The sequence below is a fragment of the Globicephala melas genome, chromosome 9, assembly GCF_963455315.2.
Source record: "Globicephala melas chromosome 9, mGloMel1.2, whole genome shotgun sequence".
In the NCBI taxonomy this organism is placed as follows: domain Eukaryota; kingdom Metazoa; phylum Chordata; class Mammalia; order Artiodactyla; family Delphinidae; genus Globicephala; species Globicephala melas.
Window position 1 is genome coordinate 79,560,715 of NC_083322.1, and position 20,494 is coordinate 79,581,208.

Below are 20,494 nucleotides of genomic sequence, written 5' to 3' on the forward strand. Positions count from 1 at the left end.
TACTCCTCCCTCTTGGACCTCCCTGCCCCCCCATCCCACCCATCTAGGTCACCACAGAGCACCAAGTTGAGCTCTTTGTGCTATATAGCAGGTTCTCAGTAGCTATCTGTTTTACACATGGTAGTGTATATATGTCAATCCCGCACTCCCCATTCATCCCACACGTTTTTTCTCTACATGTGCGTCTCTATTCTTGCCCTGCAGTTAAACTCTATCCATATTTTTTAATATTTGAATAATCATACTGCCTCTTAATAATTGAGTAATCTGAGATAACTCAGATTGTAAGGTCTTCACCAAGTTTTTAATTAAAAACTTGGTGAAGACCTTACAGTGAAGGGAGTGTACACTGGTAGCTCCTAACCTGAGTTTGACACAGATGTGTTTTGTTGGGTCTCTAATATTTTAAAAAATGTAGTTAAATGAGTTCAGGTAAGTCATGCGCTCTCTAGTTTGTAACAATGCCTACATCTAGCTATGGTCTTATACATAATGTTTATCATCATCAATACTTGCTAATGGCACCATAGCTTGGATTTGAGGAAATACTTTGATTTTGAAAGAGATAGATAAATAGATAGATAGATGACACTTTAATTTTAACTCTAAAATCATAGGGGATCAAAATAAAAAAGAAATGTAGTGACCATCTTTCAAAATTGTCAATAGCAAACAGTATATTATTAGGGATCCAAACACATAGGGTAAAAATATACCCCAAAATGTCATAATTTTAGACACAAAAGTTAGGATAGTAATTAACTCAAAGGAGAAGATAAAGGAGTGAGTCTGAAAGACGCTTTAAATATAATGATAATGTTCTATTTCTTTAATTGGATCAGTGGCTCGCAGGTGTTCACTATAAAGTTTTTCTTTCTTTTTTTTTGCGGTACGCAGTCCTCTCCCTGTTGTGGCCTTTCCCGTTGTGGAGCACAGGCTCTGGACGCGCAGGCCCAGCGGCCATGGCTCACGGGCACAGCCGCTCCGCGGCATGTGGGATCTTCCTGGACCGGGGCACGAACCCGTGTCCCCTACATCGGCAGGTGGACTCTCAACCACTGCGCCACCAGGGAAGCCCTAAAGTTATTCTTTATGCTCCACACTTACTTCATAGATGATTTTTGTACCAAGATAGTGTTCACTGAAAAGAATAAAAAGAAAAAATAAGAATAGCACAAAACTATTTATATATAGTTTTTAAATGTCCAGAAGCAAACAGTATATTAAAAGTATATGTATAATGTTAAAACCACAACAAAAAACAAAGGTCTAACGATACAGCAGTTAATATAGCAGTTTTTGGTGGTGAGTATAGACTAGGATGGTATTGCAGAGGGCACCTGGTTGTCTCTAATGATATTGACAGTGTTCTGTTTCTTAAGTGGATAGTGGGTACATGGGTGTTCAACCCTTTAAAATTTTTTTATTGTATGTGTATGTCACAAATTATTTTTGATGACTGTTTTTAATATTTTACCATAACAGTTTTAAAAAGTAAAACCTTTCAAATGACTCATTTATGCATGTCACACTGACAGACTCAAAAGACAGTCACTATTTCTGTTGAATTCCAGTGAAGTGTACTTTCTTTGCCATGCAACTTAAAATCAGAAATAGTCTATCATAATTACTTTGAACATACACCAACATTCATGATAAAAAGTCATCATATCTTGAATAACGACAGACTCAGCGTGACTGTATCACGTCGACTTTAATTAGAAAAGCAAAACTATTAGCAAGTATAGAATGTATATAACAGGGATTTATTTTAGGAATTTGTCCTTACACATTGGTGGGAGCAGGGAAGGTGCTGAAAGGCCTCTGGAGCTTGCAGTCCAAAGGGCTGGTAGAGGGAAGGACGATGAATTTAGAGTAGTTGAGAGCAAGGACAAGCTGGAAGCCATGGGGACGGACCAGAACACGTGTCTGTTTTCACTGCCTCCAGCCTAAAAGCTGATGAAGATGCTGAAGGAGAATTCAGAGGAAAGTAGAGCAGCTGCATGCCTGCCTGCTGCCCGAAGCCAAACAATAAGTAACAGTATGGATGAACTTCAACAGCACCTGGGGATTGTACCCAAACTGTCTGAGCATCCAAAGAGTAAGGTGGCTGCTGCTTCACTTCTGGCCTCCACATCTCACACAGAAGGTCTCTGGGGCTAAACTATAATGGGAAACGTTTAGGGAAGGGAATCCTAGGAAGCATAGTTCAGCTTAGACAAGTTTACACCTTGCCGAATCAACACATTGATTCTTCCAGGTACAAAGAACCTCCAGTACTGCACCATGTTCTACTGCGTTGTAGGAGGGCTTAACACACAGCCAGTCTCCCCAGTCACCTTGCATTCATTCTCTATCATCCAGTTGTGCAAGCCCCTTTCCGATATATTTCAGGCTCCCTAGTCTGTGAGATTATTCTGTCTTTGAATATTATATTCACAATGATGCTTAAATTTAAAATTGGGATTGGTTTTTATTTATCCTGTAAAATGTTCGGTAAATTTTATTCAGCTCTAATGTGCTTTAAATAATCTGTCTTCCAAATGCATATAACTTCGTAATTTTAACATCTGTGATGAAGTGTATTAAAATCTTCAGAATAAATCTTATTTTAAAATTCAGTCACACATTGCCTGAAGTGCTGACTAGTGACTAAGACTAAAAAGGTATTTTTTCTTTGATGTAATTATTCACGCATGCAAAATATATACCTCATGTAATTGGAGATAATAAAATACAAGTCTATAAAAGCAGAGGGATGAGAACTGATTATATAAAAACTTGGAGTTGATATTCATATAACATAAACAATACATTTTTAAACTGTTGCTTATTTTTTATGTTAAACTTATATAAATATCAGCCCAAAGTGTAGTACACTAGAACAATTAATCACAAATAGAAATGTGAATCCACAGATATCTTACCTTTGAGACTTCAATTTTTGCTTAGAGCCAAGTTAGCTAAGGTCAACATAATAAGTACATATGATTACCCTTAAGTTTAGTGCATCATAGGTTACCAGTGAGAAATCATCTGTGTCCTTGGAGTTGTCCTTTATACACACTGGTAGGCGATCAGTTATCACAGTGCTTCTGACTGAACCCAAATCAGGTAGATTACTTAGTCAAAACAGTTTTAGTGAGCTGTTCTCTGTTCCTGCTGCCCTCTATCCAGATAGAAAGAGAGAGAGGAAGGAAGGGAGAGAGGGTGGGAGGAAAGAAGGTAGAAAGGAAGGAAGGAAAGAAGACATTATAGGGAAATTAACCCTATTTAGTTCTCATCCATGCAAATAAATATACATATTTACATAAATATAAGTATTCATTTTCAGGTATCTATATTTCCAAAAGAAAACTAAGCCCCTGATTTTCCTCAACAAATTCTGTCAAAATTGTGTTAATGTAATTATTCAGAAGTATTTTAATGAATGCTTGTGTGTATTTATATATTATTTATGTAATGGTATTTAAAACATCAAACAGTTTACTTTTTTTTTTTGGTAAATTTATTTTATTTATTTATTTATTTTTGGCTGCGTTGGGTCTTCATTGCTGCACGTAGGCTTTCTCTAGTTGCGGCGAGTGGGAGCTACTCTTTGTTGCGGTGCGAGGGCCTCTCATTGCGGTGGCTTCTCTTGTTGAGGAGCGCGGGCTCCAGGCGCGCGGGCTTCAGTAGTTGTGGAACAACGGGCTCAGTAGTTGTGGCTCACGGGCTCTAGAGCGCAGACTCAGTAGTTGTGGCGCACGGCTTAGTTGCTCCACGGCATGTGGGATCTTCCCGGACCAGGGCTCTAACCCATGTCCCCTGCATTGGAAGGCGGATTCTTAACCACTGCGTCACCAGGGAAGCCCCAGAGTTTACTTTCTTAGTTTAGGAAAATACTTATTAGTTGTGATGAGAAAGTGACTAGAAAAATGATCCTGGTTTTCTTCAAAGAAAAATGGACGTAGAAAAATGTCAATCAGCAGTATGCAGTAATATTAACCCTGTTGTAATATACATGATGGCATGTATATTTAGTTGGCATCTTGCTATTTATGGAAATGTTTATGTAGTTTTACATTATGCAGAAACACATGTTATATAGAAACTTACATCAAATGAGTGAAACAGACTTCATGTGATAGATAAGGGTTTGGAGGTCTTACAGAAATAAACATAAAAGAAGAGATGAATAGGGACATGACCAATGATCAATTTAGACCTAAGAATGATAACCCCAGTGCAGGTTCCTAAAAGTACGAATATTCTGTTAGGTTTCCTTATTGATATGTTACCCTTCACATTCACTAACTCCACTGGAAATTGATGTTTAAATTGCCTACTTGGTTTTTTCTTAGTTTTCATATCAATGTTAATGTTCTAATATACTCTAATAGAATTCTTACATCTACATATGAAGTAAATAAGGAAGAGCCTCAGTCAGTCAATTACATATATTGGATATGAGTTATTCTTGTTTCAATGATTATAAAAGGAACAAAAATAATCCCATTCAGTTTTAGGAGGGACACAGTAATAGAAGTATCACAAACACATTACTGCATTCACTTGTAAAATGTAGTCTCATAAATGATCACAGATTTTTAATATCCTGATTGTGTAGTCTGAACAATTGTGTAATCTGAAAAAAAAAAAGTGTATCAACTGTGAACTCAATCCTTTTCCCTTTTACAAATGACCGAAGGAAATAAATTTAGGAATTTAACAAGCAAAAAATCTGATTTTCAGAATGTCAAGTTGAAGAGTGTGTGGCCCTTAGAGAAATAGAACAACCCTAATGCCGAGACTATAGGGGGCATAGATACAAGTGACAAGTTGCAGATAACATTGCTTCCCAGTTTTTGAATGTGTCAGTAAGTAAAACAGTGACGTCTAAGCAGATTATTAGTGTAATTATTTCTTAGCTTAAAAAAAAATAACATTCTGAATGATAAGCAAATAAACAGACAAAAATGTGTGTAAAATATTTATTGTTGACTCAAAAGCTTCATGGTAGGCAGGAAACTCAATGGTATTATAGTACCAGTCCCCTTGATTGCTTGGTTTTCCTTTACAGAATTTTAAGTAGGGGCCACCCAGTCTCTACTTAAATACTTCTGTTGATGGAAAGTATATGAGCTTCCAAATCAGTCCAGTTGGTCTTTTAATGAAAATTCATGTTAAGATACTATTAAGATTTCTCAGACACAAATATGAATGCTTGTGTAGGTTTTGGGACCATCACTTCTCTACCATTTATAGTCTAATGGCAGATTTTAAACCTGCTGCAGGTCTTATTATCATGCTTCAGAAAAGATTTTTAGAAAAATAAATAGACAGGCCTGAAGTTCTGAGATTTTCCTTAATGGTATTGTTGCTATAGTTACAGCTGAAATGTTATATAAAGAAAATTACTTATTGATCGAAAAATGCTGAGTAGCACAGCAGCATCCGTTTTGGGGGGTTTTTACTGCCTTCATTTCCTACTCTGCTCTTAAGATTAATGGATTTTTGGAGTGTTGTTTTGAAGCCCTGGTGATTTGATGTTAAAATAAATACATTATTAACGTGTACTAGCTGGCAACTGGATATATTCTAATACGTTATGATCAACATGGAGTTATTTTTTATACACTTTATCAGAATTGTTCCTACTTGGAGATGAATTTTGATATCCTGGATATTAACATTAAAGTACTAAAAAAATGTGATTGGTCTCATAGTATAGACTCTTCTGAATTTATTTAAAACATTTAATAATAATATAGATGAAATGTAAACTTTTAATATGTTTATACCATTAGGAGATACTTACAGTATACTGAGAATAAAATATATTTTAAAACACAGAAAAACAAATGGAAATGGCCTGAGAGCATCCATAATAATGACTAGTATGTTTTTAAAAAAGCCTCCATAAGATCTATGTTTTCTATTTTTCTATGTAATAAACTCAGTAATATAATAGAAATGCCTTCAGTTTATATATGTAATATACAGTACATTATATATAATATATATTCATTTTCTGATTGTCTCACTGTCTTTATAAGGCAATGCTTCAAAGATAAAACTGTAACTCACTTTATATTTAACCTTAAGGCAAAATATGAATAGTCATGTGTGTCACAACTGTAACTATTATAGAAAGAGTTTTCAGCTAGTAAAAGTCATATATGGCAGTGATATATTATGCATTGAATTTTAATAGAATTTAAGAAATCTTGCTTAATTCTCCAGATTGCTGCTGAACTAGGAACATTATGACTATTTAATAATGTTGTGTCTAATAGTATCGAGGCTATTGAGGAACTAAGAGTGGAGATACATTTCTTTGGACCCAGAAATATAATACTTCTTAAGTTAGGCTCCTGAACAGTGATACAAAAATCTTTGGGATTATTTTTGATAAAAAAGGCAAAAAAAATTGTGAACCACAGGTTTTTACATCATCTTATGTGGTTATAGAGTATTTCCCAAATTGTCTTTTGTGAAGAAAATTTTTCTAGTAATTGTGTCTATAATTAATGATGATGTGATAATGGTGATGGCCTATATTGTCCTGAATGAACTTTCTTGAAAATTCATTTTTACTTTCTCCACTTTGTCAAAATTTGATCAATTTTACTTTTCTCCTTCCTACTTTGGATTTTACCCTAGCCTCTGCCTTTTCTTGTCTTTTCTCTTAATAAACAAAATTTAATTTTATATGTTTAAAGAAATACAAAATTTTGATGCGGGCTTCCCTGGTGGCGCAGTGGTTGAGAGTCCGCCTGCCAATGCAGGGGACACGGGTTCGTGCCCCGGTCCGGGAAGATCCCACATGCCGCGGAGCGGCTGGGCCCGTGAGCCATGGCCGCTGAGCCTGCGCGTCCGGAGCCTGTGCTCTGCAACGGGAGAGGCCACAGCAGTGAGAGGCCCGCGTACCACAAAAAAAAAAAAAAAAAAAAAAATTTTGATGCTACTATAGTGTTTTTTCCCTTTCAGTCCTTTTTGATTTTATAATTTCCTCTACTTGCTGAATTTGTTGGTGGTCTAATTTTGGTTCTAGGGCTGCAGAAAGAAGAGACACACATATGAGACCACCAATTCAGTATTTCTAATTGGTGAAAAAATACTCTTGTGTGCTTTACAATTTATCAAATTCCTTATGTTCTAAATGGATTCATCAGATAATCCTTTTAAATCCATTCCATCTTCCTTAATTTTTCCCCTGCATATTATACTTATTTTTAACCCATGTCATCTTTCTTCTACTCGAGTATGAGTTCCTGATCAAATAAGCCTTGCACGTATAATTTCCCAAGAGTATATGTAATCCATAGCTATAAATAGACTAGAGATATACAGAATAGATGCATAAGTGAATGCTGTTATAATTGTTTGATATGATAGTAACATCATTTTCCAAATTAATTTTGGTGACAAAGTGTAAAGTCAAAAAAAATTAAGCTTGGCCTTATAATCTTCTTCAAAACACAAATCAGTCATGTAACCAAGTGACCACGTGTAGCAACATCATGTTAAAAATAATTACAGGATAGTACTGACTAAAGAGAATAGGTTTAGGGAATTCCCTGGCGGTCCAGTGGTTAGGACTCCTCGCTTTCACTGACAGGGCCCTGGGTTCCATCTCTCGTTGGGGAACTAAGATCCCACAAGCTGCAGGGCGTGGCCAAAAAAAAAAGGTACTACGTTTAACTGAATCAGGATGCAAATTTAAGCAAAACACGAATTTGAACTAGCCAATGAGTCTCTCAACGTAAGGTCCTTTTTCTCTTAGACTGACGCTATTGCCTTCTGTTTGCTTTTAGTAGTGAGTGGGTTATCACTGCTTATAGGTTTATCAAACATTATTTTAAATCAGGAAAATGGAGCATTTTATGTGACATAGTAGATTAAATAGAGTATACTCTTTATCCTCTTACCTAAATTTTCAAATGTATGACAATAATGAGTATACTACCTTGAAATAATCACTACATTTATTTTCTCAACACATTTTCCTTTTAACAAGAGCTGTGTACCATTGTGGCATCATATGCTATAAGTAGCAAGAGGCGACACCTTTTAAGTATAATTTGTCCCTAAAACTCAGATAAAGTAATCACATTTTTATAATTGACAAGAATTTCCAGTGGGATGAAACCTTTATTTCTGGTATATTAAAAACTTCCTAACTTATTTACATTCAGACCTGCCCTGACAGGAATGCATAGCACACATCTGCATTGGTTTTTAGAGTCCATGTGACAAAACAGCACAATGACACAGCTATTTGTGTCTGTTTTTGTTTTTTAAAATGTCAGTCTCTGAATGAAAATATCCTAAGATGTGGCCCCACCAAGTAATGTTTTTTAAAACCACAGGACAGGTTAAGATTGATTTCCTGTAGGTATTATGGAAGTACCTCCTCTAGGGACTATTCAGCACAAGGGCTGGAGCTTTTAGAATTTGACATAGGGATCAAATCAGTTTCTTTCCCAAGACTCTGTATAAAGTTACTATATAGAGAAGCCACAGTTCACTTTTTTGCTGCTTAGACATGAAATCAAGAACAGAATTGGTATTGGATGATCATAACACAAAAAGCAAATGAACCCGTAATACATACTAATGTTTTATAGACAACATTTTACTGAAATTAAATAACTGACTTGGGTCTTTACTCTTTTAGATCACCAAGTAAGAATTATAACAGCTTACAGATTGCAAAACAGTCATTAGTATTAAGCAACGTTTTTATGTCTTTAAAGAAATGGAAAGCTGAAGTAAGAAATGAATCTCAGATGTCCAATAATATTCTAGAACAATAAATGATTTTTGTCTCTAAATAATTAAAGTTGTGGTACTGGAAAGAATGATCCAATATGAAAAGCAGTTTGAAATTGAACTTCTCAGAAGACAATACAATATACGAACATGATATTATTTGCATGACTCTCCACCCATGCGCTTTAGAGAATAGGTACTCATTAAATGGTAACAATTAGAAGCTACATGTATAGTCTTTATTTCTTACATTTTAATAGGTATGATGTAAGAAAAAGCACAACATACAACAATAAGGGGGGAATTCTGCAATATTATTGGTCTGACAGTCTCTCTCCCATGTGATTATTTATATGTATTATGAGAGGGTTGTTCTCAGCCTTTAGTTTGCAAAAAAATTAACCAACAGGTTATTAAAAAGGCAGATCCTCCTTCTCCTATCCCAGGATTCTGATAAACTTGTTTTGGTGTAGTTCCTAGAATTTGCATGTCTAGGGACAACCACAGGTGATTTGGTGCAGGTGGCCCATAGATTACACTTAGAGGTATAAGGAAGTGTTTTAATTAGCAATTGAGAAAACTCTGGGGAAAAAGAATATGAGACAGTTTTAACCTGTGAATGCTTCTTGACACAATTGCATGAGAAATGTGACTTATTAAGAATGACATTGTTTTTTAATCTTAAATTAGATGGAGAATTAGCACAAGTGATTCTTGAAAACTCTACGTGTGCCTTGTAAAAGTTCTGCTCTGGTGGATAGAACTACATTTGATCCAAGTCAAGAGACAGGAGATTATAGGCTAAGTCCTAAAAAAAACTTATGATTAATTGGCTGTTAAAATTACTATGAAATTTAATAGTTTTTGAATGGAAACACAATTTTGAAGGCACGAGGCTTAAAAATAGTTGTATTTGGAACAAATTCAGATTTTTTTTTAACCAAAAAATTGATATTCCCCTGGGTCTGTCTTTGATGCATTTTTTTTTATGGTGAGGTGAGTTAATTGCTGATCTCTAAGGGCTCCTCTTTTTAGATTTCAAATAGTCTTTTTGCAATCTTCTTTAAGTCACCGTTTCATTGATCCAGAAAACAATGACCCACCTTCTCCATATACAAAAAAGCAGCTAGAAATTGCCAAGTGCTAACCTTGGTAAATGCACCAGAACAGATGTATATAATATAGTTAATCTTTTAATTTCTGTTTTATCTGCAGATTCAGGAATGGCTTTGTTTAAATTGCCAAACCCAGAGAGCAATATCAGGACAGCTTGGAGACATGGGCAAAATGCCACCTGCACAGACAGGACCAAAAGCCTCTCCTATGCCTGTCCCTACAGAACAACCGTCTCAGAAAATAGCAATGCCTGCCCAAGTAAAAGTGAAAAAGAGGGAACAAGAAGAAAAAACAGAAGGTGAAAAAATCATTCCAGAAGAAGTAAAAGAAACACCTTCAGTTGAAACAATTCCCCCTAAGGGAACCACAGATCAAATCCAGGAGGAGAGTAAACTAGAGAAAGACAAAACTTCAGCCCCTCAAGAAAAGAAGCCAACCCCTGACGACAAAAAGCCACTCGTAGAAGAAAAAAAGCCGCCTCTTGAAGAAACAAAGCCAACCCTTAAAGACAAAAGGCCAGCTCTTGAAGGCAAAAAGTTACCCCCAGGAGCAAAAACATCAGCTCTAGAGGAGGAACAGAAATATGACTTACTTAAAACTCAAGTACAGATTGCTGAAGAAAAACCTGAAGGCAGAGTGGCTCCAGAGGCAGTGCAAGAAAAGAAACAACCACTGACCAAGATGGAAGATTTACCATCTGGTGCACCTCAGAGTTTGTCTAAGAAAGATGATGGAATGACTGAAAAAATAAAAGAACAGCCACAGGCAACATGCTCGGCAAAGCCTGATCAGATGGAACCTAGGAAGGAAAAAACAGTAAGTTATGTTTTTTTCCTAACTTTGCAGATTTACCCCTATAATTTACTAATGTCCACCTAAGTACACTGAGTGCTTAATGGTAATTTTGTAAGTGAAAGCCTTCAATTAATAGCGTTTTCAGAAAAATGTAACAGTTGTTTGCTAAAATGATGAACTTTGGCTTTCTGACAGCTTAATTAATTTAAATAAAGCATAGATATAACATTTATTAGCTTTTATGCTGATCAAATAATTTATAAAAATCTATGGAGTGATAAAGAAGGGTTTCATATAATTTTATTTTATTTTATTTTAATATTTATTTATTTGGTTGTGCTGAGTGTTAGCTGTGGCAGGCAGGCTCCTCAGTTGCGGCAGGTGGGCTCCTTAGTTGTGTTATGTGAACTCTTAGTTGCAGCATGTGTGTGGGATCTGTTCCCTGACCAGGGATCGAAACCGGGCCCCCTGCATTGGGACCGTGGAGTTCTATCCACTGCACCACCAGGGAAGCCCTCTTATAATTTTAAATGATTGCTTTTTCCTTCCACTATGAACATAAAATCAGTATCCTCCTTTAACATAAAATAATGTTTGTCTTGGAATTTCTGTTTACTTAGCCACTTGGTTAAGCAAGACTCAAGTTTCTTCTCACTTGAAAGCTTTTTAAGGTGTGGTCAACCATAAAATGATTAAATAATTGTGATTTTAAAAAAAGAAGTATGGCTAAAATTCAGGAGAAACTTTTTTTAAAGTTTATTTTAGTATTTAGTGTGAAATCAGTTTAATATATTTTGTTCAGTTTTATTCAGTGTGTTTAATATTGGAGGGTTATTTATAATCCAAGCATCATCTGGAATATATATTATTCTTTATATATTTTCTTTTTCTTTAGTGGAAACTTTTAAGGGTACCTCATCTTAACCTATATTTGCACGGGCAATAATACCATTTCTAGAGGAACTCTGAACTCTTTAGAGCTTCAAGAAATCTTATATCAGGCTGAATAATTTTAATTCACAGATGGCAGCAATGACTTGCAGGAAAACGAAATGATTCATTGGTATTAAAACTTAATATTAGAATTCTAATTAGAACTTTTAGTCCATCCCAACCCTGGTTCAGCTGTTGTATTGTTTACAGTTTTAACACATGGTTACTAGACTGTCTCTGGTATATAAGACCTCACTCATTAAATAAATCCTGATCTTCCTTTGTTATATGAGTTTATCCAACTCAGAGAAAGCAGATGCCTATGTATTCTCCATTCTAATGGCTGGATCTAGCTACCCCGCCACCACACCTGCTGCTTCTCCCAGTTAACCACCTTGCAGAACTTGATGCTTTTTACCATTTCTCTCTTTGTGAAGCTTCATGACTCTTCCCTTTTTGTTCTATTCTTGTCTTTCTGATCACCCCTTATGAGTTCTACTTTGATTATCTCTATTACTTTCTCTTTTCCGATCGGTTCTTCTTTGAACTCTGTCTTCTTTCCTCTTAGGGGAGCCACATGAACATTTCCTAACTCTCCTTGTGCGCCTTCTGCCCCTCTTGAGTGTTAGACCTACATTTTCAAATACTGAGTAGATCATTCCACTTCAGAAACTCACTGTAAACTGGAACTCAGTGTGTTCAAATCATATCCAACTCTCTATAGAAGCAGTTTCTGCTTAGCTCCTATTCCTAAGGACAGTATCCTAACGGCCTTCGTGACCTTTTACCAATGATTTGGGTAATCTAATTACTAGTCACTAGGCCTTCTCTTTTTCCCTTCTCCAGTATATAGTTATCAGATAATTATTTTCCAGAGTTCAGATAATTTAACTCTGTCACTCAGATATTTCTAATGATCCTCTGTTGTTTGTTAAATATAATCTAAACAAGAAGTATCCAAATATTTTGTTAATGTACTTTATTTTATTTTACAAATGTGTCATTTTTAATAATTTCCTTTTACCACTACTTTTTCTTTTAACGAGTTCAATATGTGTATATATATTTATTTCTAAATTAAATCTATGCACTATTACTAACATATTATTTGCAATATAAACATTCACAGAAATGTGTCAGTGAAATAAGCTAAAATCACCATTTTTATTATATTTATTTAAATATATACATTTGGTCACAGTAAAATATGATTAATAATAGCATTTTAGAGAGAGCTTTGATTGCCTGTGCTTCAGTGTTTGAAAATCTTGTTCTAACATTTTATGATAGAGTTCTTTGAAATTAAGCTTAAGTTTATTTTGATGTTTTGACTTTTAGTTTTAATGATGCTCAATTACAAAAAAGCTAGTCCACAGGATATACCAGAAATGAGAGAAGTGTATCGAAGTTTGTACTTGCCAAATCTTGCTACCTGTTTTCTATGTTTGGAATTGAAAACTGTTTTTTTTAACTTGTGGAAATTCCAGAAATAAATGTTACTCTAACGTGATACCAATCATTTCCTCTTGCTAACTATCAGAAAATGTGGTGTTTTAAAATATGTTTTTTAACAAATGACTTTAAAACCCACTGCAGTTCTTCATCTGCAATGTTTATAAAAAGATTAAAGTATTCTGTTTAAAGTTTGTCTGAAAAGGCAGACATGACAACTTTTTTAAATGATATGTCATTTTATGTAGCATAATTACATGATGATTTCCAATTATCCATCTTCATTACCGGCTTACTTGTAACAGATGCAGTAAATGAATTTCACATGCACTGCTATCTATGTAACTTTACCTTTTTAAAAAACTAATTCCAATTAAAAGAGCCACTCCTCAGAATTTAATATACAGTTTTTTCATTTAAATATATATATATACCTTTTTAAACAAATCACTGAATATTGAGCCATTTGGTGGCTCACAGTAGTAATCCTTTAAGTATTTTATTATTGAAACAGAACTAGTGAATATTATAAACTGAGCATGTTAGAAATATCTGCATGTTGATTTTATTATTACCAGACCTTTTGCTACTTACTTTGTTCTAATGATGTTCCCCCGAACCTTCCACAGTTCTTTCTTTCTTTCCAGCAATATTGGCTGACAAAGAAATGTAGTTTAATTTGTCACCATATTGTTTCCATGGCAGAAAAATCAAGTTTCCCCAAATGTTATGTGACTTTTTTGTCTTTTACTATTAAATAAGACAGCTCCAAAGACGATTTTAAGTGTTTATTTCAATTCATTGAAAATGTGTGAAGTACTGGAATATTTATTTGCCAAAAATTCTAGAAGTTTGTGATAGTGTCTTAGGATGACTTGCTATAAGTAGCCTAAGCACATTATGTGTTTAGTCAAGGTTTGTTATTAGCAATAACATATGTAAGACAGATATCAAATGGTTTTCCTGGTAATGTCCAACTTTTTTGGCCAGTTTTGTGTCAGTTTTCTTTATTAATGTGTTTGTGTATGTCTTGCATTATTACTATTAACTTTGACACATGATTTTTTGGCAAGAATATTTTGTCTACCACTTACCTATTATAGGAACGTTGGTTTGGTTGGTTATATCTGTTTTAAAGAGGGGGAAACTAAATTTGTTGTGCCCAAGATCACATGGCTGGGAAGCAGCAAAGCTAAGATTATAGTCAAACCACCAAACCAGCCAAACCTTCAATATAAAGGTGAGCAATAAAGTGACTGCCCTTGCTATAAATTTTTACAGTGTAATTCCCAGTTTTCTCCCAGGAGTCTTCATAGAACATCTGACCAACTGACATAAGAAGTAAAAGAATACTGATGTCAATCTATTTATTAAATATTAGTAAAATGTAATTTCTATTTGGGTTTAAAAATACAAAAAGATCCGAATACTTTCTAAAAATATTTACATATTGCCCACCCGCCCAGGATTCTGTACCCCACAACCGAGACTTCTGTCTAAATAGCTAGCTTGGCTTTCTCAGCCCTCTGGACTATGGTTCCACTATAACTTTCAAGCAACTTAGTATTCCCCATGAGTGAGAGGTAGAAAACCAGCCGCATATGCCTTTGTACGATTCCCGAAGGTGGCTTATGCTTTCTGCCCTCTGGATCTGCAGTCAGTTCTTGTCTGTGCACTGGCACTGCATCCTATCAGAAAAACCCCACCTGGACATCTGGGCCACTCTTCTCCCTGGTGGCAGTCATTTCTACTGCTGAACACCCTATGCTGATTAGTTTTAGATTACTTTTTGTTTGAAATCAAAATAATATTCAATTTATCTCTTACTGTGTTCTGGGCATTGTGTTGGTTATGTTATCATTTAATCCACACAACTTGTTGTTGAGGTAAATATTATATCTGTTTTAAAGAGGGGGAAACTAAATTTGTTGTGCCCAAGATCATATGGCTGGGAAGCAGCAAAGCTAAGATTATAGTCCTGTTCTGCCTATAAAGGCTGGGCTCCTAAACACTGCACAGAATGCTTCTTCCCTGTGACACCTTTAGGATGCTGCCTTTTTATTATTTTAAGTATTCGTCTCCCTTAGCAGCTTCCAGTTTGTGTGATTTTTTTACTTTGTTTATATATTTATAGTATTTTATTTATTCATTTATTTGTCATTTGCGTCATTCATATCGTTATAGTATACTGTTTACGTTTCTTTATTGCTACATCATTTTGTCTCTCCACTCATTCCTGTCTTTCAAAGTGTGTTAGTTGAATGGAATTAAAATTTATCCTGAAATATAATAAATATTTTGAAATGTACATTCTCCTTTTTTAGTTTAATATTTTAAAATTGTACGTCACTACAGAATTCTCTTTCTACCTATACACTTAAACAGAATACTGCTTGTCTACATTTGATATATTACATTGAAACGTTATAGCTCTCTTGATAAAAAAAAAAATTGAACATCCTTTAGCATAAACTTCTATTTATGGTTAAAATGACCCAGGGTTAGTATTCAAGTTATATATAGCCATGGTATCTAAAGGCAGCATAATTGTATAGGATGGAAAATGATGAGGTTTTCTGAAGTGAAAAGGATTCCCATGTATGTGGGACTATCCAGTTTTTATCTCCAGACCCAGTGAATTTATGGATTTAATCTTGTTTACAGTGCTTGGAACACTCAGACTAGCAATCCATTTGGACCCAAACATTGTATAAATGATTAAAGATTATTCATCTGTTGTTTTACTTTGGCCCATTAATATAAATGACTTGGGATACATTAGGCAAAAACTTAATATTGCCTCCTTTCTTTGTACAGTCTTATATTTAACCAAGAATTCAGTTCATAACCCCAATGCTAGTTTTTAAAAACCTTCCGTTTTCCTTCAACATGGAAGGCTAAAAGTTTCAAAATCTGTGAAAGGGGCAGAACTAAGCTTGGCAGTACACAAGTGTCTTGGTACTAGGGAAGGCCTCAAGATATGACACCATGGGAAGGTTTCAAGCGGGTCTCAATTCATCACTGCCTCTCTCTGACTGGTCTTCAGGTCAATAAATGGCAGTGGAGTATTGGAAAGAAAAGAATTCTGTGCTTTCTGCTTTTCGTTAGTAAGTAAAAAATATGAATCTTGGTTTCTGAAAATTTTGAAGATTTGTTTCATATACACAGACTAGAAAGGCTCAAGTACCATAATTCTGTACATAGAGAAGACTGCAATATATACAAAAAAATAAAAGTCAGTGTAATAGAGTTGAATGCTAAATGTACTTAGGAAAATACAAGGAAAATGTGTTCATCAGGGAAAATGTGTTCCTGAAAAATAACATTGCTTTTTTTTCTTTTTTAAAGTGCTTAAATTATGGATCTTCCCACTCACTGCCTCAATCTAAGACGACAAACAAAATTCTCATGCAAGGGGTCTAGGCCTGTAATTTTATTCTTATGTAATAATTTTGGAGGTCATTCTAGGTTGTATTTGGACTACATGTAAAATATTAAATGGATAATTAATTCCAACTCCTATCTATTCAAATGAAGAAAATAATGCATAAATGAGAAAATTCAGTGATATTTAAACACATATGTATATATGTGTTATATATGTAATCTACGCATGTACTTTAGGAAGAATCATTTGAATCTATTTTATTAAATCTTAATATGTTACTAAATAGCTTAATATTTTTCTCAGAAATAAGCATACAACTACACATTTTTTTCAATTTAACATCTTTATTGGAGTATAACTGCTTTACAATGGTGTGTTAGTTTCTGCTGTATAACGAAGTGAATCAGCTCTATGTATACACATATCCCCATATCTCTTCCCTCTTGCATCTCCCTCCCTCCCACCCTCCCTATCCCACCCCTCTAGGTGGACACAAAGCACCGAGCTGATCTCCCTGTGCTATGCGGCTGCTTCCCACTAGCTATCTATTTCACCTTTGGTAGTGTATATATGTCCATGCCACTCTCTCACTTCGTCCCAGCTTACCCTTCCCCCTCCCCGTGTCCTCAAGTCTATTCTCTACCTCTATGTGTTTACTCCTGTCCTGCCCCTTTTTATTTTTTTTTATTCTTAGATTCCATGTGTATGCAACTGCACATTTTTGAGGCAACTGAGAGAAAACTGCCAATCTTTTAGTCCTAGGGAGTTAGAAATTTGAAAGAATATAAGCCTCCCTCACATGGATCGTTTGAATATAGTCATCTAGGTTACAGTACTTCAGACATCCATTTGAAGTTTGAATAGAGAAAACCAGACCCAACTTACATGCTATGTTTTACATTCTTCTCAGTGCCAGCTACTCTTTGTTATTTGATCAAATTTTTCCCTCGTTAAGGAATGTTATTCAATAAAGCACGGGTTTGTGATGTTAAATCTATGAGAGACCAGTTAACCTGCATGGGAACAAATTGCACTAGAACTTTCACCCAGATATCTCACAAATGAGAGTGGAGAGCTGCAGAAAGGGTAAATGGATGGACACATAAGCACCTCAGTATGCTGATCTCTGTATGTGAAGAAAAGCTTTTTTTTTTAAATTTTAGCAGCAGCAGGTGAAAAGAGGAATGTGTACGTATCTTAAAGAGGTAAAAGGGCTAGTCGGTATATGATCTGATAGTTAACAAGCTAACAGTAATGAAGTAGAAGGTCACTCACCTCTGTCAGGGGAATTTATACCCATGGTAGTTAGTATGAGAAAAATTGACATTTTGAATTTTTTCAATATCTCGTGGTACAATAAGTACATGACCAGTTGTTCCTTCTAAACAGTTCAGCCAGATGCCCTTTGGTCACCTAACTTGATTTCCTTATTAACCACTCCAAACACTTTATCTTAGACCCACAAACCTGTAGGGCAACATCTTTGCAGACTTTTGCCACCTTATAATATGGAGAGGAAGTCATTTAGGTGAAAAATCATCACAGCATCATCATAGGTAAATGATGATTGAATCCCGTGAGGAGGAGAGGAAAGAGACCAGGAAGAAAGTGGCAAGAGGGAGAAGTGGGTAGAACATAGCACTGAGAAAAGCAGGAAAGCATGAACACATCCAGAAGGGCACGTAAGGGGGATTGTAGGGTAGGGATTTTGATGTTTATGCATCTGAGTCTTCTGTCTAGTGTACCTTAATTTTCTTTGTTACGTTATGTATGTCTGATCCTAATCTTATTTTTGTAAAATGTCAGTAGAACCTTCAGAGTTCATTGTATACAATTATAATTTATTCTTTATTATACTCAGTGAATTGTTATATGTAACCGCAGTTGCATTTCCTCCTTATATGTATAATTTTATTACATTGTTATGTTTTATAATATGTGCAGACTCAAAATAAAGAACACAAATGACACCATCAAAATTTGATTATGAAAGATCGTTTTCTTGACCTTTTTTCCACAAGAAGTTTAGGTACCCCACCCTTGTGGTTACGGTATTTACTGTGATTTAGTGAAGGGTGGGAAGGCAGACAAGGAAAGGCATAGAAAGCATACTGGACTCAAAATATTGTGCTGGTATTGTGTGGGATGTGAGGAGGTGGAAATATCCCTCCACTGTGACCATCCAGAAATATTTTATGAGAACACTGCTTTTCCTGTTTTTTTTTTTTCTTGTGTCTAGTAGCTCTTAAGAGAGACAAACCAATTGGTTGCGTGCTTGTCGACCCAACTACTATAGTCTCACAACAGCAGATAGGTAATCCTTTTCTGGAAAGACATCTGAAATGGTCTAGGAAAGTTAATTCTTAGTAAACCAGAGAGTATTCATTGCTTTTGCATGACAGTTGTAAAGAATGTATCCGACTGTCTTTCTGAATTGCCATGTTGTAAATTCAGCAAAAAGCATTTTACCATATAATGTGCATTTTACCCTATATGCTCGAGATACATCCTTAGCCATTCATAATAAAGACAGATATTGAGATGGAAATGAATGTAAAATGAGTATCAACCCAACAACTTTTATATTTGAGAACGAGGGGAAGGAGGAAGAGAAAAAGAATGAAAGAAAAAGGTAGGGAAGGAACAAGGCAGGAAAGAAGGAAGAAAGAGGTGTTTGCATGGTATTTGTTTTTTGTGCAACCTGACATCTGTTCATTCGAGCTGTGGATAGGTAGGAGAAACCCATGGCCATACACCCACTGAAAATATCAAGATTGTTAGTTCAAGATACATACTTAGTAGAATCCAGGTGGCCTTATAGGCCAGGGTCAGACAGAGCATGTCCTCCTGCAACTCTTCCTCTGACCTCTTCATTCCATAGGGCTGTGGGGTTATTTTGACACTCTGTAAAACATGGAAACTAACTGTAAAACATGGAAACTAACTGGATCACTTGGGTTTCATTTTGCCCATAGGTATTTTTAATTTGGATTTATGCAAAAAGGTCTCTGTTTCATACTTTCGCTTAAGGCCTCTCTGATTCTTAAAGCAAACTGCTGGCATGGCCTCATCACAGCCCAAAGAAAGCAGCTGTTTAAGACTGATGTGTCTCTGAAGTGTCCCAGCTCCCTGGAAAGCCCCTGTTCACATTCACAAGTTAGTTATGGTGCTGGTTGAAGGGAGCTGACTTTGAAATAGTGTGAAGGTAAAATTCCAAGTATTTTAAAATCCGAAGACATTTATAAGAAATTTATTAAATTTCTTTGAGATGGGCTGCTGAAGATAAATGTGTTTTAACTCTAGAAAAATACTAACTGGATATTTCTCTTTTTCTAAAACCTTGAGTCAGACCAATTATGTCATAGCTTCTTCAAAGTTTACGCTTTCTAAACATTCATTTCAAGTGATACAGAATAATAATATTAACAGTCATACTAAGTAAAATATAGTGTTTTACATCTTTCAAAGTGTACTTAAAAGGCAATGCCTTGTTCGAATCTCTCTCTCAAAAAAAAAAAAAAAAAGTCCTTAGCGGTAGGTGAGATGAGTATCATACTGTGGCCATGTTACCTACTTGTTTCTGTTAAGTAAATTTTTCAATATCCCATGCTACTTGGAGGCAAGTACAGTGCCCATCCTCTGATTCTTTGTTTGCCTGTCCTCATAATCCAAAAGTATTAATTATGTTAATGGAAACTTACTAAAATTTTTCTTCAACCATTTGAACTCTTTCCCAAAGTAAATGTACCGAGAAAGATAATCATGTTTTTGAAGAAAAATGGTATTGAGATGTAAAAGGATACAACATTGATGAAATAAAATCAATTAGTGATTGAAAATAGACATTTAATTAAACTTAAGTTAAATGAAAACTAACCTTTATATGTATCAACCACTTTTATTTTTGTGCTCAAAGATTTTTTTTAAAAAAATACTGTTATATAGTTGAAAAAATTCCTATAATTATTCCTCAGTTTGTAATAGTTATTTGAGAGTACTGGAGAGGCCATGTTATTAGTTTAACCATGTTAAGTTTTCCTGTATCTTTTCCTT

General features: G+C 35.1%; 1 protein-coding gene across 1 annotated transcript in view; it reads left to right on the plus strand.

Annotated features, from left to right (window-relative positions):
- The window catches only part of PCLO (piccolo presynaptic cytomatrix protein), a 373,707-nt gene that overhangs the window by 180,239 nt on the left and 172,974 nt on the right, over positions 1-20,494 (plus strand). The window contains exon 4 of the mRNA XM_060304735.1: positions 9,973-10,689. Coding sequence (XP_060160718.1) covers positions 9,973-10,689 — 717 coding nt within the window. The remainder of the gene's footprint in view (positions 1-9,972; positions 10,690-20,494) is intronic.